This window comes from Malaclemys terrapin, chromosome 10, assembly GCF_027887155.1.
Source record: "Malaclemys terrapin pileata isolate rMalTer1 chromosome 10, rMalTer1.hap1, whole genome shotgun sequence".
In the NCBI taxonomy this organism is placed as follows: domain Eukaryota; kingdom Metazoa; phylum Chordata; order Testudines; family Emydidae; genus Malaclemys; species Malaclemys terrapin.
The window spans coordinates 64291986-64317734 of NC_071514.1; the positions used below are offsets into that span (position 1 = coordinate 64291986).

A 25749-nucleotide genomic window follows, 5' to 3' on the forward strand; every position below is an offset into this window, starting at 1 on the left:
AAGTGGGCAGGTTCCAGCCCGAGTTAAAGCAGAGCTTTATCACCACCTTTGTAAACTAGCCTGGTCTTAAAGCACTTCCAAACCCCGGTCAGAGGTTTTTCTGTGTGGATGATAGGAGGATTAGGACTAAAACCTAGCTAAGAGCCTGGGTTACCTGGCTATTTGTTCCCCAAAGGATCAGCAATAGAGAGTCAATGTTGACATTTAATATGTTTTGTTTTGGAGTTAACGTTCTGAGCTGAATATGTACAGTTCATATTTCTGAATATTTATGCCACCTGCAGACTCAAACAGATTTCACCGTATCAGTCACACTCAGTTCATATGTAAAATATTTTCTTCATATCCACGTGATCAAGAAACTTAATTTTAAAAATTAGGTTTAGATGGAGTCTATTGGTTTTCACCTCTAGGTGACCAATTTCAGATTTCAAGGCCAGAAGGAACCATTGTGATCATCTAGGCTGACTTTCTCTATAACCCAGTGTGATGGGTTGGACGCACCTGTCCGGGATGCCACCTGATGTACTGGGGTTTCACTGAGCCTCTCCTGCTCCACCAGCCTGGATTCCCTCTCCCTGTTTTGCTGAATTAGGCCCTCCGGCCTCTTGCAGTACACACACACAAGTAGGGCCACACCCAGCTGCAGACACAGACTGAAGTCAGCTCTGTGTGAGAGGACTCACGTGCACGCCCCTTTTGGGAGATAAATCCAAAATAATACTGTCTTACACTGTATAGAAAAATCTGCACAGTGCAAGCTCATAAAATTTCACCCTCTTCCTAAAAAGGCAGATTTTAAGTGGTCAAAGAGATTACTAAACAAATAAAACAAAACATGCAATGTAAGTTTGATCAACTAAAGAAATTGGCTACAAATAGTAATTTCTCACCCTAAATATTGTCACAGGCAGACTACAGAGAGTCTTGAAAGTCAGCTGCTCTGCCTTCAGCCTGAGACTTCAAGTATTATTACTCACAAGCTAGATGCCCTTCTAGCCTGGGTTCAACTCTTCTTCCCCCAGTTCAGTTCTTGCTTCCAGGTGTTTTTCAGCGTCTCTTTGGGTGGGGAGGCAGAGGAGAGCCAAAATGATGTCACTCCTGTGCCTTATATAGCTTTTGTGTATGGCGTGATCCCTTTGTCTTCCAGTGGAAAAACACTGGCAGGGGGTCCAGTACCAGGTGACTCAAACCCATGTCTCTGCAGGGTTGTAGCAGCCATTACTCGCAGGCAGTCTGGTGTATCCACAGGAAGACTAATCTCTTTTTTACAGTCCATTGTCTTTGCTAATGGGCCATCAGCCCTGCCTGGCTTTGTCATTGTTGTACCTGAAAGGCTAGTTCTGGGTGACATCCAAAGTAGTACATTTGAAATACAGATACATGGTTAATATTCCTAACTTCAGATACAGAAATGATACAGGCATACAAATTGGATAATCGCATTCAGTAAATCATAACCTTTCCATGATATCTTACACAAGCCATCTTGCATAAAGTATATCTGTTATGCCATATCCGTATCATAAGCATATTTCCATAAAGAATATGGAGTGTAATGTCACACCCAAGCCATAAAAATTCCCCAAAATAAATTTCAATCCCGCCTAGGTGAGCAGTGACTTGGAGTCATTGCCTTCTAGCTGTTCTGAAACCTGTATGAATCAAGCTTGGTTCATCTGACTCTAGTTCCCAATTGACAGATGTTCACATCACTATAACACTAGATTTGGCAACCATCCGCACCTTTCACCACCAATACATTTACACACAGATTTTTTGGACTGTTTTCATGTTGATCTGCTTCTGTCTGAAATGGTTTCTCCTCCTACTACACAGACTAACTGCAGCTGCTGAGAACGAGTTGCTGTAAGGAACGCACTATGACAGTTTTTGTTTTGGTATGTTTATTTCTATTGGGTTGTGTTTAAAAAAAAAAAAAAAAAAAAAACTAAATGAAAAGTATTTCCTTCATAATTTGCAACCTTTATGTCACATACTGAAAGGATGTAGGAAGACTCGGGCCCTTTCAAGTGTAGCCAACGAGCCGTGGGGTGCTGGGGAAGGTTTTGCGCATGTCCATGCACTTCTTGTCAATGAAGAGGGAATTGGCCTTCACAGAAAGGTCGTGCTCCAGTCTTGCTTTGTTAAGGACCAATAGCTGAAGAGTATCATGGGCCTCTCGCAGGCGCAGCTTCAGGGTCTGTAATGTGTCATCTATAGTAAACACTTCATTGACGAGTCTGAAAAGGGAAGAGGAGACAAGTTACCCAAATGCCTAACAAACCCTTTCCATGGTCTGTTCTTCGGGGTGATGGATGGCCGGGATTTGTCTGCAGGACTAAGGGAATTTAAGTGTTAAAAAGAAGCTTTGAATTGGACTGAGCACTTGGTAGGAAGGGGAGCCCCTTCAACAGCAGCTTGGGCTGCCTGCGTTGAGACAGTTTGTGAGAATAACTTTCTCTCTCCCCCGTTGCCAATTGTCAATGCAGCATTTCCAGGGATGTCACTGCAGTGTCAACCCCCTATTAGCTGGTGTTCTAGTGCAGTGGTTCTCAAAACTAGGGCTGATGCTTGTTCAGGGAAAGCCCCGGGCAGGCCGGGCGGGTTTGTTTACCTGCTGCGTCCACAGGTTTGGCCGATCGCGGCTCCCACTGGCCGCGGTTCACTGCTCCAGGCCAATGGGGGCTGTGGAAGCGGCGCAGGCTGAGGAATGTGCTGGCCGCCCTTCCCGCAGCCCCCATTGGCCTGGAGCGGCGAACCGCAGCCATTCGGAGCCGCAATCAGCCAAACCTGCAGACGCGGCAGGTAAACAAACCGGCCTGGCCCGCCAGGGGGTTTTCCCTGAACAAGCGGCGGCCCTAGTTTGAGAATCACTGTTCTAGTATATTTCTGGGCTGGATGTTGTTGAACGTGTGCAGCTTTAGAGATCATACAGGATAGCCCCTCATCAATCAATTCTGTCAGTTGCTCAAAGCATATTTCTGTTTTCTTACTCTGTAAAACAATAAACAGCAGTTTTCCCAGGATCCACCTTAATTTACCATATAAGAGTATTCCCAGGTGCTGCAGTAAAATGCACAGCAAAGCTAACTTTCCTTTATTAATTAGTAGTTTATCTAATTCCTTCAGCTGTACTGTTGGCAACGCACCGAGTCAGAGAACCAGTGCCAATATTAGCACTTCCTTCTAAATAAACAGCAAACTCTGATAACATTTTCAGCTTTTAAAGGGTGTTTCAATGGGTATTTTCTTCCTCTAGCTATAACAGTTGAGCTTTTGGGTTGAATTATCCTTGTTTTTAACCATATGAGAGGAAACAACCAATACAAATTATTCCAGGAGCATAAATCCTTCAAGTAGGGAAATCGACAGTAAATGGTTTTACATTCGCTAGATGGGAGTTCACGAGCTGGATTGTATAATTTTTAGCCCAGTAAAACTTTGTTTAACTCACAGTTTTGCCCACGTAAGGACTTCATGACTTGGATTCAGATGATTGTATGAACAAAGGCTGGGGGAGCAAGACTGGGTAAAATGACTTGCAAAACTGCAATTGTACCTGAAACTGACAACCTGTTACTGATCCTTTCATGGAGGATCAGGAATATTTTCCATATGCGTTTATACTGCTACTGATTCAGATTGAGGCCAGAAGCTGAAGTGATGAAATACCGTAAGAATTGCTTCCTTAGCAATAGTTTGAGCCTGTTCAAGTGTGGGGGGAAAACACTGGAAATCTCTTGCAGACCCAGATTATGTGGATAGCTCAGATATACTTTGGGGAAGCATCTAAATATTTGGGTATTTATCTGCAAATATCCTGAGTTTAGGGGGTTTGGAACCTCTTCTATCTAAACTGGACTTGGACAAGAGAACAGACTCATGAACTATCCAGTGCTTCCTGATTTCTCTCTGTTCTTAAAGCCCATGACAATTGAACATAAGAACAGCCATGTTGGGTCAGACTAAAGGTCCATCTAGCCCAGTATCCTGTCTTCCAACAGTTGCCAATGTCAGGTGCCCTTGAGGGAATGAACAGAATAGGTATTCATCAAGTGATCCATCCCCTGTCACTCATTCCCAGCTTCTGCTAGAGGCTAGGGACACTATCCCTGCCCATCCTGGCTAATAGTCATTGATGGAGCTATCCTCCATGAACTTATCTAATTCTTTTTTGAACCCTGTTATAGTCTTGGCCTTCACAACATCTCTGGCAAGGAGTTCCACAGGTTGACTGTGCGTTGTGTGGAAAAAAATACTTCCTTTTGTTTGTTTTAAACCTGCTGGTTTTGGTGGCTCCTAGTTCTTGTGTTATGAGAAGGAGTAAATAGCACTTCCTGATTTACTTTCTCCACACCAGTCATGATTTTATAGACCTCTATCATATCCCCCCTTGGTGATCTCTTTTCCAAGCTGAAAAGTCCCAGTCTTCTTATTCTCTCCTCATACGGCAGCCATTCCAGACTCTAATCTTTTTTTGTTGCCCTTTTCTGAACCTTTTCCAATTCTAATATATGTGTTTTGAGATGGGGCAACCACATCTGTGTGCAGTATTCAAGGTGTGGGGGTACCATGGATTTATATAGAGGTAATATGATATTTTCTGTCTTATCTATCTCTTTCTTAATGATTCCTAACATTCTGTTCGCTTTTTTGATTGACACTGCACACTGAGTGGATGTTTTCAAAGAACTATCCACAATGACTCCATGATCTTTCTTGAGTTGTAACAGCTAATTTAGACCCCATCATTTCATATGTATAGTTGGGATTATGTTTTCCAATGTGCATTACTTTTCATTTATCAATATTGAATTTCATCTGCCATTTTGTTGCCCAGTCACCCAGTTTTGAAAGATCCTTTTGTAGCTCTTCGCAGTCTGCCTGGGACTTAACTATCTTGAGTAGTTTTGTATCATCTGCAAATTTTGCTACCTCACTGTTTACCCCTTTTTCCAGATCATTTATGAATATGTTGAATGGGACTGGTCCCAGTACAGAGCCTTGGGGGACACCTCTCTCCATGCTGAAAACTGACCCTGTATTCCTACCCTTTGTTTCCTATCTTTTAACCAGTTACCAATCCATGAGAGGACCTTCCCTCTTATCCCATGACAACTTACTTTGCTTAATAACCTTTGGAGAGGGACCTTGTCAAAGGCTTTCTGAAAATCTAAGTACACTATATCCACTGGATCCCCCTTGTCCACATGCCTGTTGACCCCTTCAAGGAATTCTAGTAGATTGGTGAGGCATGATTTCCCTTTACAAAAACCATGTTGACTCTTCCCCAACAAATTATGTTAATCTGTGTGTCTGACAATTTTGTTCTTTACTATAGTTTCAACCAGTTTACCCAGTACTGAAGTCAAGCTTACCGGCATGTAATTGCCAGGATCACCTCTGGAGCCCTTTTTAAAAATTGGTGTCACATTAGCTATCCTCCAGTCATTTGGCACAGAAGCTGTTTTAAATGATAGGTTACAAACTACAGTTAGAAGTTCTGCAATTTCACATTTGAGTTCCTTCAGAACTCTTGGGTGAATACCATCTGCTCCTGGTGACTTATTACTATTTAGTTTATCAATTTGTTCCCAAACCTCCTGTAGTGACACCTCAATCTGGGACAGTTCCTCAGATTTGTCACCTAAAAAAAGGCTCAGGTTTGGGAATCTTCCTCACATCCTCAGCCGTGAAGACTGATGCAAAGAATTCATTTAGTTTCTCCGCAATGGCCTTATCATCCTTGAGTGCTCCTTTAGCATCTCGATCGTCCAGTGGCCCCACTGGTTGTTTAGCACGCTTCCTGCTTCTGATGTATTTAAAAATTGTTTTGCTTTTACTTTTTGAGTCTTTAGCTAGTTGTTCTTCAAATTCTTTTTTGGCCTTCCTAATTATATTTTTACACTTCATTTGCCAGAGTTTATGCTCCTTTCTATTTTCCTCACTAGGATTTAACTTCCTCTTTTTAAAGGATGCCTTTTTGTCTCTCACTGCTTCTTTTACTTTGTTGTTTAGCCACAGTGGCACTTTTTTAGTTCTCTGTTTTTTAATTTGGGGTATATATTTAAGTTGAGCCTCTATTATGGTGTCTTTTTAAAAGTGTCCATGCAACTTGCAGGGATTTCCCTTTTGGCACTGTACCTTTTAATTTCAGTTTCACTAACTTCCTCATTTTTGCGTAGTCCCCCTTTCTGAAAATAAATGCTACAGTGTTGGGCCACTGTGGTGTTTTCCTCACCACAGGGATGTTAAATTTAATAATATTATGTTCACTATTACCAAGTGGTCCAGCTATATTCACCTCTTGGACCAGATCCTGTGCTCCACTTAGGACTAAATCAAGAATTGTCTCTCCTCTTGTGGGTTCCAGGACTAGCTGCTCCAAGAAGCAGTCATTTAAGGTGTCAAGAGACTTTATCTCTGCATCCCATCCTGAGGTGACATGTACCCAGTCAATATGGGGATAGTTGAAATTGCCCATTATAATTTAGTTTTTTATTTATATATCCTCTCTAAACTCCCTGAACATTTCATAGTCACTATCACCATCCTGGTTCCATTTTGGTTTAGGTGCAGCCAATCCTTCCTGTATAGGCTACCCCTTTCCCAAAAGTTTCCCCAGTTCCTACTAAATCTAAACCCCTCCTCCCTACAACATCGTCTCATCCACGCATTGAGACCCTGCAGTTCTGCCTGTCTAACTGGCCCTGCGCATGGAACTGGAAGCATTTCAGAGAATGCTACCATGGAGGTAGTGGACTTCGATCTCTTACCTAACAGCATACATTTGGCTTCCAGGACCTCTCTCCTATCCTTCCCTATGTCATTGGTACCTACATGTACCACGACCACCAGCACCTCCCTAGCACTACACATAAGTCTATCTAGATGTCTCAAGAGATCCGCAACCTTCGCACTAGGCAGGCAAGTCACCATGCAGTTCTCCTGGTCATCGCAAACCCAGCTATCTATGTTTCTAATGATTAAATCCCTCATAACTATTATCTATCTCTTCCTAATAACTGGAGATCCCTCCCCTGGAGAGGTATCCTCAGTGCGAGAGGATACCACAACATCATCTGGAAGGAGGGTCCCAACTATGGGATTGTTTCCCTCTGCTCCAGTTGGATGTTCTCCTTCCCTGAGACTTTCATTCTCCTCAACAGCACATTCTCCTCAACAGGCTGTCGAACCAGGCAGGGGTGGGACTGTTCTACTGTGTCCTGGAAAGTCTCATCTATGTACCTCTGTCTCCCTTAGCTCCTTCAGTTCAGCCACTCTGGACTCCGAAGCCCGTATATGGTCTCTGAAGGTCAGGGGCTCCTTGCACCAAATGCACACATACACCACCTGCCCATAGGGCAGGTAATCATACATGCTGCATTGGGTGCAATAAACTGGGTAGTCCCCACTCTGTTGCTGGACTTCTGCATGCATTCTCTTTTTACTCCTGCAGCTTGTTCCTTTGTTGATGTTTTGTTTTTATCAGGGGGTGTTTTTGGCTTTAAGTTTAAAGAATGTTAAGATTATCTAGCCCCCCCCCACACACACTCTCCCATTTCCTTTTCTACTTTTGCACCAAACACGAAGCACAACTTCCTAGTAGATAAACAAACAGCTTCAGACGATCATGCAAGAAACCTTGGCTTTCTGAGGAGGCCTGATATAGTAGCAAAAAAAGGGGAGGGTGGCAGATGCATGCAAGCAGGGAGATGTCCAAGAACATAAAAGGATGATCTATATCAAATCCCTGGTCGACAGAATCAAGGATTGCCTGAAGTACATCAGTCTGCATCCTGCCTACAGAGCTATCACGCACCTGGCTGGCAGCCATGAACAGCCTTCTAACATCCCCATCATGAAACCAGATGGCTCTCCCTGCTCATTGATGGATGAGGTCCGGGATAGATGGAAAACACATTATGAAAGCATGCTGAATCCAGACCTGCTGACAGCTCTCCAGAGCTACGTGACCTGGCAACCCACACAGCTGTGGACCCAGGAATGAACATTGATCCTCTGTGTGAAAAGTCATACAAAAGCTACTAAATGGATATGCTGCTGAAGCCGAGGGTTCGAGTCACTCAAAGATGCCTCTGAACCAGTAAGCATTGGCCTGCTTCAACTGTTCTTAAAAGCGTGGGCATCAGGCAAAGTACCAGCAGAATAGAAAGGTGCCCTCATAATGTCCTTGTACCAGGGCAACGGATCTCACATTGAGAGTGACCACTACAGATTGATCTCATTGCTGTTGTGCCCTGGAAAGGTCTTTGCTGAGCAGGATGCAGCCTCTCCTTAACAGACATAGTTGTCCACAGCAATCAGGTTTCACAGCTGGGCAGTTGACAATGGGCACTGTCTTTATCCTTCAGCTCCTGGCTAAGCTGCACTGAGAATTTAACCCCCCTACCCCCTGCTTCATGTGGCATATATTGAAATCAAAATAGCTTTTGATTCAGCTGACCAATCAGCACGTTGGCTCGCAGTGAAAGGAGCTGGCATTCTAAGTCTGCTGATCTTCACAAAGGTGCCATTGTGAGAGTGCACGTTGGTTCCCAGCTACATTTCTACATGACCTCAGGTATGCCGCAGGGATGCATTCACACCCCAGTACTATTCTGTAGAGCCATCAGCTGGATATTAGAACTTGCCGCTACTCCTGTCTGAATCTAGGTTGGTCAAGAAGTGCTCACTGACCAAGACACTGAGAACTCTGCTTTGCTTGTGGAGAAGTCAGAGAATTTCAGCCCCAGCTCCAAGGTCTCAAGACACTGTCCCCACACTGGGGCTGAATGTTTCATGGCAGGAGATCAAGGTTCAGAACCTCGGGGCTGGGCCATCAGAACCCCTGGTGCAGGCAGGGTCATGTACCACAGAGATCCCTGACAAGTTCATCAACCTGGGCTGCAAGCAGAGTTCAGTCACAGCAAACCAGATGTTCTTCGATGAATAGGTCTTGCTGTTTCCTGCATGAAGTCCATGTCCTGCTGTGAGGGGGGCATCAGTACAACAGCACCCCACTCTGGCCAAGCATGGCACAGCCCCTGCACTCTCAGCCCAGTGGGGCTGTCAGTCTATTCCTGATGCCCAGGAGTCTGAAAATCCTTTCTTCACTCCCAAGTCGGTCAGGGGGCTGGTAGGGGACCCCAGGCCCACCTACTCCCCTGGGTTCCAGTTCAGGATGCTCAAGCTAGATAAGCAGGATAGGGCTGATCGACTCTGACAGTGCCCCCCTGAGTTTCTCCCTACCTGCCCCTGGATTCTGCAGTCTCTCCTGCCTGTCGGTCAGTTTGTCCCCTCCTGGGCTATTGTCTCTGGGCGGCTCTTTAATAGCTTGCTGGCAGGAGCTCCTTTCTCCAGCCTGCTTACTTGTCTGGTGTCCGCCCCGCCCCTCTGCTTCCCAGCCCTTTTATCCTCCAGCTGCTGTGAGGCTTCCAATCAGCAGTGCTTGGCATGCCTGTATTAGCCCTTTGGTTGCTGGGCTAGCATGGGGTACATACACCCCATGACACTCGCTTATGCCATTGTGCTGAGACAAAGTTTAGGATTTATCAAATGTGCATGTACAGCCTATATTGCTATACAGATCAGAAACCTGGGCCCACTTACAGGCAGATTTGAAGTGGCTAGAGGCATTCCATATGCTCTAGTAGTACCAAATCCATGAGCAATAAGTTGTTTGACTTTGTGTCATAATCTCATAGAGACTGGCCTTCTTTCAATCACTCATTATATTTAAAAGCAGCAGTGCTGTCTGGCTATGTCACCAGCACACCATGCTCTCAAACTCTCCATCAACGTGTGAATGGGTGCATGCCCTGAGCCTACCTGGTGCCACCCATAGGGCTGCCTCAGAGATTGGTGGATTCGCAGAATTGAGCCAGATCTGGGAACTTCACTGCACAATGCTTGGTGTGATGCAATTAACTGTCATCGTTCTGGCTGGTGCAACAGTCCTCAATAGACTGTGCACATTTGATGATGACAGTCTTTGCCAGAGGTATTTATTAAGCTGAAAATAAAGTACTATGTGGGCTATCTGAGCTCTTTACAGTATTTCCACCATCCAGGAATTGAATTACTCGTAGGCTAGATTTCATTTTAGCTTCATAAATGTCTCCCAGAAAAATCTAAAAAGGCTTTGCAAGTTTAATATATGAATACTAGACCCTGTACACACCCTTTGCAAAGTTGCTGAACATTTTCTAGTGTCCAAAATGAAATGGTGTTTGGGTTGAGTTTGTCACTTTCTGCTCAGCTCATTTCATCAGAACCAACCAGCGCAGCTGTGGTTTTCATGAATCTTTTATGATCCTATAACTGTGTTTGAAATGCAGTAATTATGACTTCAGCATGTTTACAATCAAATTGTGATAGAAGCTAAAAATCTTCCTCAACTGAGTTACATCTCTAACTTTACCAAGCATAGTTAGTGTCACAGCCCACCAAGGGTGGGCACGGTTGTATCATTATATAAGTGTTTATACTTGTACAGCTTATACTGTGGAAGTGGAATTCTTCGGCTATCCCTTGATGCGAGGATGACGTCTGCTAAGGGGGTTCACAAGTGGCTGAGGAGCCCAATTAATGCCCTCTAGATTTTCCCATAGAAGTGACAGGTGTAATCTTGGAGGAGACAGTTGTTGGCTGGAGCGTTGTGCCATTTCTTTCCTCCTTTGTCACTTCTCTGTCTCATGGGCACGTCTGTTCCCCTCAAAGTGAGCTGTGGCTTGGTGTATGGTGTGGCACCACTGTGTTCTGTTCCATGCCGAGTTCTCCCAGCCTGATGCAGTGGAGAGTCCAAAGGATGAAGTGGCCCCTCTCCAAAGAGCTTACGTTCTAAATCAGGCAAGCCATGCAGTTCAGATACACAAAGCCCTGTTGGAGGTCAGTCTTAGTGATGCAGGGTTTTGGAGGGAAGAGGGAGGGTTGATAAATATTTTTCTCTAGTGGACTTTCATCAGCAAATTTTCAAGGTGTGTGTTTAAGGAATCATTTTAAAGGAGAAGGTGGTGGCTCAATGCTACAGAAGATCAAAAGGTTTCGAGTACAACGAGGCAGTAAAGAAAAACGGCACAAAGAGTGGAAGAGAGATGAAAGGGACCTTCAGGAGAGTAGCTTGGGGAAAACAAGCACAAGCAGTGAGATCCTATCATCTAGGTATGGTAAATGGCAAATCATTATCATCGCTGTGGGCTATCTTGGCAATCACCCAAGGCCTCCAAGTAAAGGCACGATTTGAGCTAGAGGTGAATGTTTATGCTCACCTGTTTTTCTTGTAAGGGGAAATACAGAACAGTGGCTGATCCTATGAGACTGCAACTTATCTGTACATGTAATACAAGTTTGTTTCATATGACAGCAGCTGCAGAAAGGAAACTGTTGCTGAGGTAATATCCAATTCTAGAGCCAAAGCAGTTCCCCCGCCCCCCTCTTGGATTTGTGAATTTCATAAAGATTAAGCCGCCTAATATGTGGACATGCTCAGAAGAATTTCAAAGCCATCCATACCGACAGGGCCGGCTCTGGCTTTTTTGCCGCCCCAGGCAAAAAAGCTGGCGGCCGGCCCCCCTCCCCCCCACCACCAGCGCAGCAGGGGAGGGCGGCCGGAGCCCTGGGAGGAGGGCGGCGAGCCCCTGCCGGGGCTCCGCTGTCCCCGGCGGCCAGAGCACTGGGGGGAGGGCGACGAGCCCCAGCCGGGGCTCCGCTGTCCCCGGCGGCCGGAGCCAGAGCACCGCACTGCGCCGCCCCACTCCAGGTGCCGCCCCAAGCACAAGCTTGGTGGGCTGGTGCCTGGAGCCGGCCCTGCATACCGATGCCTGAGGAGGCATGTAATGTTGGAAAAATAAACTATATTCCACAATTCCTGGGTCAGTGAGTTGGAGGGAAAAGTGTGAAGGTGACAGTATAATGAACGATTCACTACTACATCCCAGTTTGAAAAAAGTAACTACATACCTGTGCCCAACCACTACATGTATTATTAATCCACTGATCCTACATGAAGCTGCTGCCTACACCATTTGTTTTTTTCCTTTGGACTAAAATCAAACAGGCATTGTTGCACAGCTTTTAATAAAAACCTGCACAATGCTTCCTGCTGGAGTCTATCTACTGGAGAAATACTGAGTGTTGGCATCACACCATTACTTGAGAAAACCAGGACTGCATGTTCTGAAGGTAACATTTAAAGGGTTTAGATACTGGATGAAGTTCAGCAGGAAACTTTTGCACATAGATGGTATTCTCCAAATGAGCAGGAGAAGAGGGAAAAAGTTGGACTGCCTCATGAGCCTCTAGAGAAGGAGTGGAAACATCCTAGGTTGCACAAATCCATTATCACAGAAAACACTGTACACAAAAGTAACTGCATATGCAGAGCATCTGTTTAAAAGGTGATCATTAAAGTGACTAGATAATGTATAAAAGCATTGGAGAATTACTTCAGGGTTTTGAGAGCTGATCTCATGCTATTATGTATAACTAAGTTTTAGATAGGTACCAGCTATCAATCATTTGTAATAAGTTTTTTAGTATGGTACAGAGATACAGGCTCACCAGGGATAAATGTTGTTTAAAACTTAAAATTTTTAAATTAAGCAATTGTTGAAGAGAACCTAATATTACCTATTGAATAGGCTTGCAAAACAGTTCAGTAAACAGAAATCAAATACAGGACTGAATCTCAAGTGATGCCAGCCACCTGCAACACACTGAAGGTAGGAGGACTTCAATGGGAATTGCACATGCTCAGAATCTCAAGTTTGGGCCCATGGTTTGAATTTGGACATACTTGGTCTGGATTTATACCTCATTCTTCTAGGTCTTACCATTTTAATTTAGTTATCATCATCTAACCAACATCATTCTAATCTTGAAGTATTGTGTGACTTCTCTCTTTGCGGGAACTGCATTCATGAAATAGCCCAGAGTTAATCCATCTGAAATTCATCTCTAGAACTACCATCTGAGAAATGGGTGAACCAGAGCATGCACTTACTTAAATTGAGGTATGTCACGGCAAAGTTCTACATTGGGTCGTCTTGTTCTTCCTTCTAGACGGGACTGAGCTACTTTCAGTGGGCACTCCTTTGCCATTATAGCTCTCTCCAGCAACATGATTGTATTTTCTGTCTGGAAGATTTCTTGAAGTGTCTGAATAAAACAACAGCATTTTTATAGGCCTCACCATATACTTATTTGGAATTCTACACTATTACCCTTCCCTACTTCAGTTTATATGTAAGCATTTCTGTTGAGCTATATATGAGCAGCAAAATTAGCCCAACATATGGACAGCAGCTTCCTTGAGCTAAGGGGAATAATTTCCACTGTTCTCAAAGGGATAATGAACAGAAGATAGGAATCCCTATGCAAATATGTTTGTCCCTTTTCTGTGTAAAGATCATGATTAATGGGAGCTCTGAGCCCAGAACAAGAGGAAAATGTGCTTATAGGAACTTAGAAACATGCTTTCTGGGAATATTGTTCCAATGTTTAAATATCCTCACCAATAAAAAATGTATGCCTAATTTCTGGTCTGAATTTGTCTCACTTCAACGTCCAGCCCTTGGATCATGGCATGCCTTTCTCTGCTAGATTGAAAGGCCCATTATCATTTTCTACCCATGTAGGTACCTATAAACTGTAATCAAGTCACCCCTTAACTTTCTCTTTGTTAACTCAAGTAGATAGTCGGTCATTATAAGGCATGTTTTCTAATCCTTTAAACATTCTTGTGGCTCTTCTCTGAACCCTCTCCAATTATCAACATCCTTCTTGAACTGTCGACACCAGAACTGGACACCGTATTCCAGCAGCACATGCACCAGTGCCAAATACAAAGGTTAAATAATCTCTCTACTCCTACTCAAAATTCCCCTTCTTATGTATCTGGAGGATTGCACTAGCCCTTTTGGTCACAACACTTCACCAGGAGCTCAAGTGCAGCAGATTATCCACTATGATCCCCCACCCCCGAAAAAATATTTTTCAGAATCACTGCTTCCTAGGATAGAGTCCCCCATCCTGTAAGTATGGCCTACATTCTTTGTACCTAGATGTAGACATTTGCATTTAGTCATATTAAAATGCATATTGTTTGCTTGCGCCCGGCTTGTGTATCAGCAAACTGATCTCTTAATTATTTACCACTCTCCCAATTGTTGTGTCATCTGCAAACTTTACTAGTGATTATTTTGTTTTCTTCCAGGCCATTGATAAAAATGTTCAATAGCTGTTAAACAGAATGTTGGGTTCTGTTTTGTCCTTGTTTTTCCTAGGTCTGACGTCACATTGCCTCGCTGATTACAGGACCAACTATAAACCTTTGAAAAGTCAATATGATCATGGAATGTGCACTGTCTCAACCCCAGGCCATCAGCAGGAAAGAAGCCCCTCAGCCACATGAGGTCTGTAGGCCTGGGGGTTGGAATCCACAGATTCCTCTTTGAAACTGATCTCCTCTACAACAGCAGAAGTTGCTGCTGGAAATGACAAGGCTAGTGAACGGTTCAGGGTTATCAGACTCTGGTTTTATTTTTAAAATGTGCAACTTCTAATTAAAACTAGCTAGTTTCTGACATCACTTTGTTGTTAATCAGTAATAAATCTCCTAAATTAAGACAACCAAGTATCTTTGTTCCATATTGCATTGGTTTAATACTGAAGAGAGTGTCTGTCCCTTCCTCTGAGGGACATATGAACACACACACACAGAATAGTCAAGTGGAGGCCCCTACAATTGCATCTCAGAAAGCTATGTCAATTATTTGCAGTCATTTCTAGCAACACCAGAGCACTCTGGTAAGTCTACTTGAAAACAAGCCATGTCTTTCTAATTGCAGACTGGGAATTTTGTAAACAAAATGGAGTGTAAGTTCCGTAGACTGGCTCCTGACCCCTCTCCTGAATGTGCAGAAGTAAAACACAGAGCTTTTCTGGGAAACAATTTCTAATAATGTCATACTGTCTAAAGCCAGTTTCAAAGAGGACTTTGTTAGAGTAATGGGTTAGAGATTTACAGGAATTTATTTCCCTTTTGCTCCATTCTCCAATTTGCTCCCACATCACAAAGATGCAGCTTGAGCATTGGAAGTGTTGCACAGGTGCTCATAGACAAGGATAAGCTACCATTATCATTCCAAGCTTACACTGATTTCCTTATTTCTACCCGTGTCATGGTGTCAAAAATCTTAGGACAGAGACTCAATTTGGCCCCTTGAATACCACTGCATACTCCAAATGTTTCAGCAATGCCTTGTGCAAGAACACATGAATCACATTCACTCTTTGACACTGGAGCTGAATTCAGAAGTTTTCAAAAACTCCTCTCTGAACAGAGGGGGGAAAAAAAGCAGTTTTTGTGCAAAGCCAACCTTTTTTCAAATGGAAGGAGCCCCAAAGGGGAGATCCCAGTGCAGTTAGAGCAGCATAATTTTAAACTGTAAAGTAGCATGATCGCCTCCAATAACAGTGTCCTTTATGCCTTAGAGCCTGTAGGCTCTTTGATTTAAACTATAATAAAAATAGGAAAAACAGCAGGGGAAAAATCAAAGTTTTGTCTTGCCTGTACAGTGGCAGATGCAATTATAGGTAAGGTAACATGTTCCATCCACTGCATTATGGTGCATTAATTTCACTGATCCTAAATCTTCATAGCCAATGTGTTCAACCCGTTACTTGACACTTTTATAATCTGTATTGAGGCATCAATGTGACTAGTAATTGAAGTCCTTTTTATCCACAAAACCAGTACAGCACATGCATTGACAGTACAATCTTCTTCAGGTTGCCTCACCCTGGACCTGGAGGTGACAGTCTTTAGCGGTGGGAGGATATGTAAACTTGAGTGCCCATTTAGATTCCTTGCCTCTTTTTGGCTGAGACTGCCAAGCGTGAGTGATTTTTGCAACCCTTCACCCAATTTTACACTCTAAATTAATCCACATGGCCATGGGTACCACTTATCTGATCTTGTCCTCTTTAGATTACGTTAGAAGGGAACTGGTACAAAGCCAGTTATTTATACATCCAATCTTTAAATGAAGATACTTACCTGAGAAGAATCCCCATTATAAAAATCACTAACCTATAACTGCACTGGTCGTTCTGTCACTGTAAATTGTCTGTTGAAACTTAGCTTCAAGGAACCTCAGACCTGTTTGGGTGGTCATGGTTGGTACACATGGGACTACACAGGGAGAATCATATGATTCCATCCCAAGAGAGATGACGGCCTGAGGCCTAGCAGTGGGGTGCTCTCGGAGACACCAGGTGTGGCCAGAGGTGCACTCTGTCTGGTATCCGACAGTTCCCACTCCGTGCTCTCCATTATCTGATAGCATGAGATGAACAAAATAAGGCTGGTAGTTGTAGCACATTCATAGCCTTTGGAAATGGCGATGCTGATAAGGACTTAGATGACCCTGAAAAATGCCTGGATTTCTCCTGAGGTAGTAGGCATGTTATAGATTCATAGATTCATAGATTCTAGGACTGGAAGGGACCTCGAGAGGTCATCGAGTCCAGTCCCCTGCCCGCATGGCAGGACCAAATACTGTCTAGACCATCCCTGATAGACATTTATCTAACCTACTCTTAAATATCTCCAGAGATGGAGATTCCACAACCTCCCTACGCAATTTATTCCAGTGTTTAACCACCCTGACAGTTAGGAACTTTTTCCTAATGTCCAACCTAGACCTCCCTTGCTGCAGTTTAAACCCATTGCTTCTTGTTCTATCCTTAGAGGCTAAGGTGAACAAGTTTTCTCCCTCCTCCTTATGACACCCTTTTAGATACCTGAAAACTGCTATCATGTCCCCTCTCAGTCTTCTCTTTTCCAAACTAAACAAACCCAATTCTTTCAGCCTTCCTTCATAGGTCATGTTCTCAAGACCTTTAATCATTCTTGTTGCTCTTCTCTGGACCCTTTCCAATTTCTCCACATCTTTTTTGAAATGCGGTGCCCAGAACGGGACACAATACTCCAGCATGGGGATGTAAAGGAAATTTTCAATGCAGATAGATGTCCCCATGTTTCAGAGAACTCCTACCTTTTCTAGGGCTTGTCTTCCCACAACAGTTCCACCAGTTTAACTGAAGTCTGTTTAAAAACTAGTTCAGCTAAACAAGTGCAAACCCCTGCCTGGACATCTATATCTCTTTTACAGCTGGCTTATGCAAGTTGAGTACAGTCCACTATAAGTTATATAAACTGCTGGCCACTCAGAGATTTGCATGAGTTTAATCAAATGGGTTTTAAACACCCTTCAGTTAAACTGGTGCAACTTTTATATTTAGAGCAGACAAAGCCAGGTCAAGCTAAACTAAAATAAGCCACGTAGGCCGTACCTACACACGAGTTGTATTGATTAGTTGTACAGTTTAGAAACTGACATAGTTACATCAGTGCAACCCCATGTGTGGCTACTTATTTCAGTTTGAGTGATTTACATGATTTAGCTTAAGAGTCATTATCACTGAAGGTTTGTTCTTTAAACTGATTTAGTTTAAACTGGTGCAAGTTTGGGAATAGACAAGAACTGATATATGTGGACGCATAGCTGTTGTGAGGAGTGTCAGGATGGCAGGTGGCTGCCCAGAAACTTTGATCCCTAAGGAGGCTTTGTCTGTTTGTAAAGTGTTGCAGGATTTTCCCTATAGCAAAACAGTCTGATTCTATGACTAGAATGCAAATTGTACTGAAAGGAAGTGAAGCTAAGATTAGCATGTCTCTTCTGCTCATTTTAGCATTTCCTTTTGTAATTTAGTAATCACCATATAAGTAACCTTGTATATACTTACACCACTAACAGTATGAGTTTTGTAGCCACCTATTCTGCAAAAGAAAAACTTAGTGATAAGATTGTAGTGTTATATAAACAGATATTGTACATACTGTGCTACCAGCTTCATATAGCTTATTTTACCCCTCAGGATAGAAATTAGGGCAAGAGACCTAATGAAGTTAAGTGGATCCAAAATCCACATCCTTGTTCTTCCCATGTAGCAAACGCAGTAAGTCCAAAAGGTTTTGTTTCTGATCTATTGTTGTTCAAAAGGTAGAACTTGAGTAGTTTCTAATGTCAGCAGAATCGCCTTCGCCCTTTGTAGCTTTGCTCAGTGCTCCTAGGGTTGTTTTTAATATTACAAGGAGCTCTCCCTCCTTCTACCCTGACAAAAGATCTGGTTTCTAGCTATGTTGTCAGTGGTTTAGCAGATGTTTGTGGGTGAGATCTTACAGAGCCTCTTACTACTATGCCTCGCTCAGGCTACTAAAATCACTATTTACCTTTAATGCAAACCAAATATTACTTCAGCCTGCATAGGTGTAACAGGAATCTGAGGGGAAAAAACACACACTACTTCTAGAGGTCAGTCATTACTTATCAGGGTCCTCCTTTCCTGTGTTTGTATTGCAGCTTCTGTCTCCACAGTAGCTCTTTCCATGCTATGCCTGGTTGTGTGCCAGTGGGCCAAATTCACTAGGGTGTAATATCTTTGCCTCCAGCAGTGCTACGCTTGGGGTGATGTTAGTCCAGCATATTATTCTCACTTTCGTGAGTACTACAATTCATTCCAAATATTTTTGAATTAAAAAAGTGTGTAATGCAAATAAAAAATCTGGCCCAAGTCTCCTCAGCACATAAAACATCAGGCAAAAATGTATTCATAAGTAATTCTTTACCCGCTGGTGGGTCCTGGATTTCTGCTTAAAATGGAATGGAGGACTTGTGCATTCTGAGTGAGGCATGCCACGATAGTACCTTTTCAGCCAGACCCAACTACCAGCCCCTCCCTTGTTTGTCTCACGCGCAGGTGGATGGGATGATTCAGGTTAGCTGAGCAAGTGGTTCCTGCCTGCTTTACTGAGCAATTGAAGCAGCCCAGAGTAGACTAGGCACCACATCCTGGAGGAGAGAGGCAGTTTGAAATGTATTTGTGAGGGAAAAGAAACAGGGGGACTCAGTGGCCCCTTGTTCACTGCGGTGACTTAGTCTGGGTGAGCACATGGGCGGTTGTGGGAGGAGCAGGGAAGGGGTGGGGATATGCCCAAATGTGAAAAGTGCAGTTCCACTGGCCACAGTCCCAGAGAGCAAAGCATGGCCACTACTGTAACCTATAGGCTGTGATAGTGACTGTGTCCTGCCCCCTCTCCTCCAGCTTGAGTGAAGTATTCTATTAAAAGCACAGAGCTTTTTATGATGTGGAAGGGACAGAGCAGAGCCCACTATTATCTACTATGGACAATGCTGAGCAGATCCAATATATGGCAGTGCGTGTTTTACAAATGTCTAAGCTTGACAGACTCCATCCCACAACTCTGTTCTTAGTCTCCTGTGAAAAGCCCATTGTCTTGAATTTCACCTTCAATGAGCAAAGAGAACATTAGGGCCAGATTCTCACTCTGGCCCCATTTCTACCCTACCTCCACTTGTGTGCAGGAGCAGTTTGTACCTTTGTGTACAAGTGTTAACATTTTCAGCCCTGTGTGTGTGTGTTGGTATGTGTCAAACCCGTGACTCTTGAAAAGCTGCTTTTATTTGTATTAGTTTTCTTACACTTCACTTCTCACCCTGAATGTGCTGGTGCTGGTGATGTGGAAGGAGGCAAGAGGTTTCCTACACACCAGTGGTTCTCAGCCTGTGGTCTACGGACTCCTGGAGGTCCACAGATTGTCTAAGATATCCAAAGGGTCCACACCTCCAAATGTAGGGGTCCACAAATGGAAAAAAATTGAGAACCATTGTGATACACAGAGCCCAAGGTCCCATCGAGACAGGAGGGGCCATATCACTTGGATCACAGCCATATTTCCTATTGGCTTCCAACATCAGCTGAAAGCCATGGAGGGAGATGTAGTTCTGAAGTTTGATAGCATTATCTTATGGGTATGGCCCTACCAAATTAATGTTGCATTTTGATCAATTTCACGGTCATAGGATTTTTAAAATTCTAAATTTCATGATTTAAGATATTTAAATCTGAAATTTCACGGTGTTGTAACTGTAGGGGTCTGACTCAAAAGAGGGGAGTTGGGGGGAGGGGATTGCAAGGTTATTGTAGGGGGGTTGGGGTACTGCCACCCTTATTTCTGTGCTGCTGCTGTTGGTGGCCCTGCCTTCACAGCTGGGCAGCCAGAGAGCAGCAGCTACTGGCCGGGAGTCCAGGTCGGAAGGCATCACTGCCCCAGCAGCAGCACAGAAATAAGGATGTCATGGTATAGTATTGCTACCCCTATTTCTGGGCTGCTCCCTTCAGAGCTAGGCCCTCGTCTAGCAGCCACCACTCTCCAGCCACCCACCTCTGAAGGCAGTGCAAAAGTAAGGGTGGCAATACCACGGCCCCCCCTACCATAACGTTGTAACACCCCGCTCCCGCAACCTCCATTTAGGTCGGGATCCCCAGTTTGAGAAACACTGGTCTCCCCTGTGACATCTGTATAATATAGGGTAAAAGTATACAAAAGACCAGATTTCACTGTCTGTGATGCAGTTTTCATGGCCGTAAATTTGGTAGGTCCCTACTTATGGGTAGTACCTAGATTAGTTATGGTGTTTTTTATTTTATGTACCATGTTCTGGGTAATAACAGGAGATGACTCCATGCTTGTAAAACCAAAGTGGCTCTTTACTAAAAAAGCTACAGAGGTGCTGCAACTGCAGCTAAAATTCTAGCCATGTGCACACAGACTGACTTCCTGAGACCTCCTGCAAACTGTGCTCCTCCCTCCAAGTTCTGTACAGTTTTCTATAGAAGCACACTGCTGCTACTGCAGTTCTTCCATCTCTCTTCCTGGCAGCAAGGACCCCATAACTGATACTTTTCTCTAGAGTCACATTATTGGACTGGAGGTGCTGTGAGTGACAGCTATAGGGTGAATGAAACATACTGTATAACCACATCTGCATAGGCCACACAGCCTCCTGTATAGGCAACGAACGTGCATTTGCTCCCTTCATAACATGGAAGGCATGGGATTATCTTGTTCTCTTATAGGAAATTGAATGAATGCATGTTTGTTTTTCCCCTCAAGTAATATAAAGTGACAAGTACAGGAAAATCATTTTTCATGTTTAGACTTCATTCAAGCTACATGGGGCTTGTGCAATTTGCATTCTTTCAGTAAGCAAACTTTTAAAATTTGAGAAGGGTAAGATGTGACTGTACTTGGTAAGCATTTCTTTTTATTGTGGCTGTCTTTATAGAGCAGTCGTCACTAGAAATGCTCAAGGAGTTATGAGAGTTTTATTATACAAGTAAATCACTTACTTTTTTCACAGTTTTATGTGTTCAACTATAATTCTCCTTTAAATTAGCACAAAAAGCAATAACTACAAAGCACTCCTTATACCATATGGCTTCAGTAAATGTTCAGATGTATTGCTCACAGAGCTGAGAATATTGTGAAAGCATATTATGCTCAGTCAAGGAAACTGGTTACTGCCACTGAGCAAAGAACTCCCTCCCTGTTCAGTCACTGAAAAAATATTATTTGAACCTGCCTGTGAACTCACAATACAAACTGAAGACATGCAGCCATCTTTAAACTGTGACTGCTCATGTTTCTAATAGATGTGGTTTAGGCTTATTCCATGTTCCTGGCCTCTCTTTTTTTTTTTTTTTTTTTTTTTTTAAACTTCATCATCTAGAACACACAAAGACAAATGCCCTAGGGTAATCACCTCCAACGCATGGTAGCAGCTCTATACAAATAGCCTTTGATTACACATGCTAGCTACACATTGGATTAAATCATTCAAATAATCTAAAATGCATAACCGGATTGGTGGGGAGAATCACCAGATAGTGTTGCACCAGTCCACGTCATTTCTGGAGGACCTCCAAAGGCAGGAAAAAAAAACAATAAATCCTGAATTGTGTGTTCCTGAAAGAGTCTAACCAGAGATTGGCTTCAGCAGCTGCCCATCATACACCCTTCACTTACAGAAAATAAGCAGAATTTTGTGCTGTGGCATTCCTGAGGGTTTATATAAACTGCTGTTCACTTCCACCTCATCAAGGCTGTGGCTATTACTGGCTGGATTCAATATTACTGGAAACAAGAGCTGTTGAAATCTCACTCGTACTTCATGGTGTGGTCAGAATAACCTTACACACAACATATTTTTAAAATATTATGCTCAGTCCCTAGCTGTGAATGTCCTTGTTTCTGTGTTTTTTGCTAAATGCCTTGGAGCTGAATACACCAAGGTACAGTCAGGTAATAACAAGTTAGCTGCAGCATTGTGCCTCGGTATTTTATAATTTCCTCTGTTTGTTTCATGGTCTGATCTAATGTTCTAGTTGTACATATTTCATGTTTAAGTAATTTTTTGCTAGTTATTTCATTTCCCTGAGTGATTAGTATAATTATGGTTGACTTCACAATTAGTGTTACAACACATGAGTATAATATTTCAAGGTTTAATGATTATATGTAATAGTCTTTGACTAAATTTATCCCTGGTATAACTCAGAATTTAAATTAAGTCAAAGCTGGATGAATTTGGCCCAACATCTTTTCAACTGTATCTATCTTAAGGTTTTATGCTGCTGCTGAGATCTGAATGCTGTCCTCTATGTAAAATCAATTAGCAATAGAAAAGTTCCTGGAAAACGTCATGGTGTCTCTGGCTCCTCTCTTTTCAGGGTCAAAATAACTGCTTGGGGCTAGTGTTTTGATTTGGTTGGTTGGTTGATTGATCTGTTTTTAGTTTCAGGTCACTTTTTGCCTTCTGGCTTTTTAAGTTTTGTTTTGATGTGGGGGGGAATAGGGGCGGTGAAGGGGGTAGAGTCCCGAGGTCCATAAAGGCAGGTACATTTAAAACAAATAATTATAATACTCCTCTACAAAGTACATCATCAGCCTATAGAATTCTTTGCCAGGCAGGTCATGCAATCAAATATTTTAGCTGGATTGAAAAGAGGTTTGAATAAGTATGAATAGTAACATTTGTACAGTAGTTGTGCATGCTAAGACAGGGGTAATCAAATTTCATACTTTAGAGCATCAACTGATCAACATGGAGCCTGCCTGGAAGATTTTTTCGCCCTCCATGTACAGCATTACACAAGTGATTAAGCACAGTGTGTGTGGGGAGGGTGGTGCTGTGGACTTGATAGACCATTGCAAACCTTTCTTTACAAAGCTTCACAATAAAACTAAATGGGCTGAAATAAACACAGTAAACAATCTTCAGAGTTCAATACCAGAGCAATCTTTGAGCTGTAGAGATGCCAAAAAGTACCCGTGAAATCCTAATAGTTTTATTTATAGCTCAGTTATGCAAACTGATTTTTAGCATAGACTAGAAAAGACTGTCAGGTTATAAATATATTTAAAAAACAAAATGAGACTCATCTGTATCTTAACATGAGGCTCAGAAATTCTAAGTCTTTAAAGAGAAAAAACATCTGTCAACAGGGAAATTAACTGGGAGAAATATTTATACAGACCACATAATAACTCTTTACATTTTCAAGAATATGACCCCCAGCTCAAACTAACGTTAAATTTTGAAAACATTATTCTAGTTATATTGAAAGAGGTACAAAAGCTGTATCTTAGTAATTTAACAAAGGAAAACAACCTATTGGAAACAAGACTGTAAGAAAGCTAGTCCTCCAAAAGAGTTAGTAATGTGGAAAAAAGGTAAGAAATTTAGTTGATTAAAACTGTACTACTCTTACTTTATTTTTCAGTTGTTCACTAAACACACACATGAAAGTCATTCATTCTTGGAGTTCAGACATTCTTTTCATGAAGTTTGGAATTTTTGCTCTAGCTAATTTTGAAAAAATATTTCTCAAGCAATCAGACTGGACTGTTAAGAACCAGACTTTAATCTATATTACACAAGTACTGTTAATACAATTAGAGAAAAGGTTGCTACTCAACAACTCGTCCATAAAATTAGTTAGCCAGTCCTCTGTCATCAGTAACCCTAGACAGAGTTCTGAGAATTGTTTACTTCAGATTCTGTTGAAGCTGAGATATAAGTAGTAAGATAACTGTGGTTTCTCAGGTGAGGCAATCAATGTGAGATAACCTTCGGTAGAGAGCTAAAGAAATGTACTTTGATCTTCTAATTTAAGTCAAATTATAAAATGTAGGACCATTAGGAAAGACGTGTTAAGTATACTGTCTTCAGTCTCAGGAAAAAGGTTCTTTGTAATCATTAACAAAGTTTTAATTTTGAATCTCTTACCTCCAGCACCTCCAATTCACTCTGGTTCTAAACTGATGAAGAAGACTATTTCCCCTGTCTGAAAATACTACATCCCTAAATGCTTCTCTTCTAGGTAACTTACTTAATATGTCCATCACTGTATTTCCTACCATACAGCCCTTGCTAAGTGTAAGGGAAGGTTTTTTTACTACTGCATATTCAGAAGATTGACATTCCCTTGGGCCAAATTCTGGTCCCTGTGCCAAGCCTGTGTAAACCGGTTTGGCACAGATGGGCTCTGCAGTGGTTGTAGGGGAGGGATTTTCCCTCCAGCCACTCAGAAGTAGCAGAGCATCAGCAATGCCAGTTACAGATTTCTTGCATAATAATGCCACAGCCGTATGTGTGAGAGAGAATGTCTTCATCTCCATTACAGTATTAGCAAAATTTCACTCATGGTAGATGGTCAATCCAATCTGTCTTCACACAGCAGCTTAGCAAAGTCCCTCTATGTCGACACTGCAGCTAGGAGGGATCTTCACAGCCTAAGCAGACACACTCACGCTAGCAAGGCTCAAGCCCACCCAACCCTCTGCACTTGAGCTGGGGTGGCTAACCCGAATCTCCGCCACAGCCACGATTCCCACACAACTATTTTTAGCCTGTTAGCCCTAAGGCTATGTCTACTCTGGAATCCAAGATGTTATTGCAGGTTGGCTAGACATACCCGCACTAGCATGGCTAAAAATAGCAGGTTAGATACAGGGGTGCCATCTTCAGCAATGCAGGTCTGAACACAGGGCCCCTGGTGTGCTTGTACAGCCTACAGTACACTATTCTTTAGATGTTCTAGCGCTGGTATGTCTGCCTGGGCTGCAATCACACCTCAGATTGCAGTGTACCTATACCCTGAGTGTGAGGAGAGTTCATGTTACATTGCAAATCAAATCACTTAGATTCATACCAAACTGAACAGACCCATGTAGCCATGGCAATGTCACTCAATTGTGGTCTCTCTGGCCACGCTCCCAACTTCCCCTTTCTCCCATGCTCTGTCATGAAGTGCTTTACTATGGAGTACTGCCCCATGGCATGCTGGGAGGGCAGGGTTCTCCTCCATGGCCTGTCTGTGAACCACTCCCTTCCTTCTGCCCCACGTGCAGGAACCACAGTGGTTCTGCTCACCAGTGAGGGCAGGAGTCGTTCCTCCAATATCATCAGATTAATCATTCGTTCCAATGAGAGAACCCTGCTCTTCCTCACAGGGTAGCGTTCAGGGGAAATGCATGAAGTGACTTATTTTTCACCTCTACATGTTTGTCGGCACAGGCCCAATATGTGTCTATTTGTGGACAAAAATATATATTTTCCCCTTTAAACAGGTTTTGCTGGGCAAGTTTGAGCTGATCGTACCAGCACACACCTTTGCAATCACTTCTTAGTCACAGTTCACTAATCATCTGAGACTTTTATTCTTAAACAGGTTCCAGTATTAAAGAATAAAATTAACTGTTCAACTATCAGGAATGGGTGTGGAAAGCTGTAAGAGCCTGAGATATGAAGGCTG

General features: G+C 42.9%; 1 protein-coding gene across 1 annotated transcript in view; it reads right to left on the bottom strand.

The window, feature by feature from the left end:
* Positions 1 to 1914: 1914 nt before the first annotated feature.
* The window catches only part of TEKT5 (tektin 5), a 50961-nt gene continuing 27126 nt past the window's right edge, over positions 1915 to 25749 (bottom strand). The window contains exons 6-7 of the mRNA XM_054042097.1: positions 13007 to 13161; positions 1915 to 2243 (exon numbers count right to left, since the gene is read on the bottom strand). Coding sequence (XP_053898072.1) covers positions 2030 to 2243; positions 13007 to 13161 — 369 coding nt within the window. The 3' untranslated portion in view covers positions 1915 to 2029. The remainder of the gene's footprint in view (positions 2244 to 13006; positions 13162 to 25749) is intronic.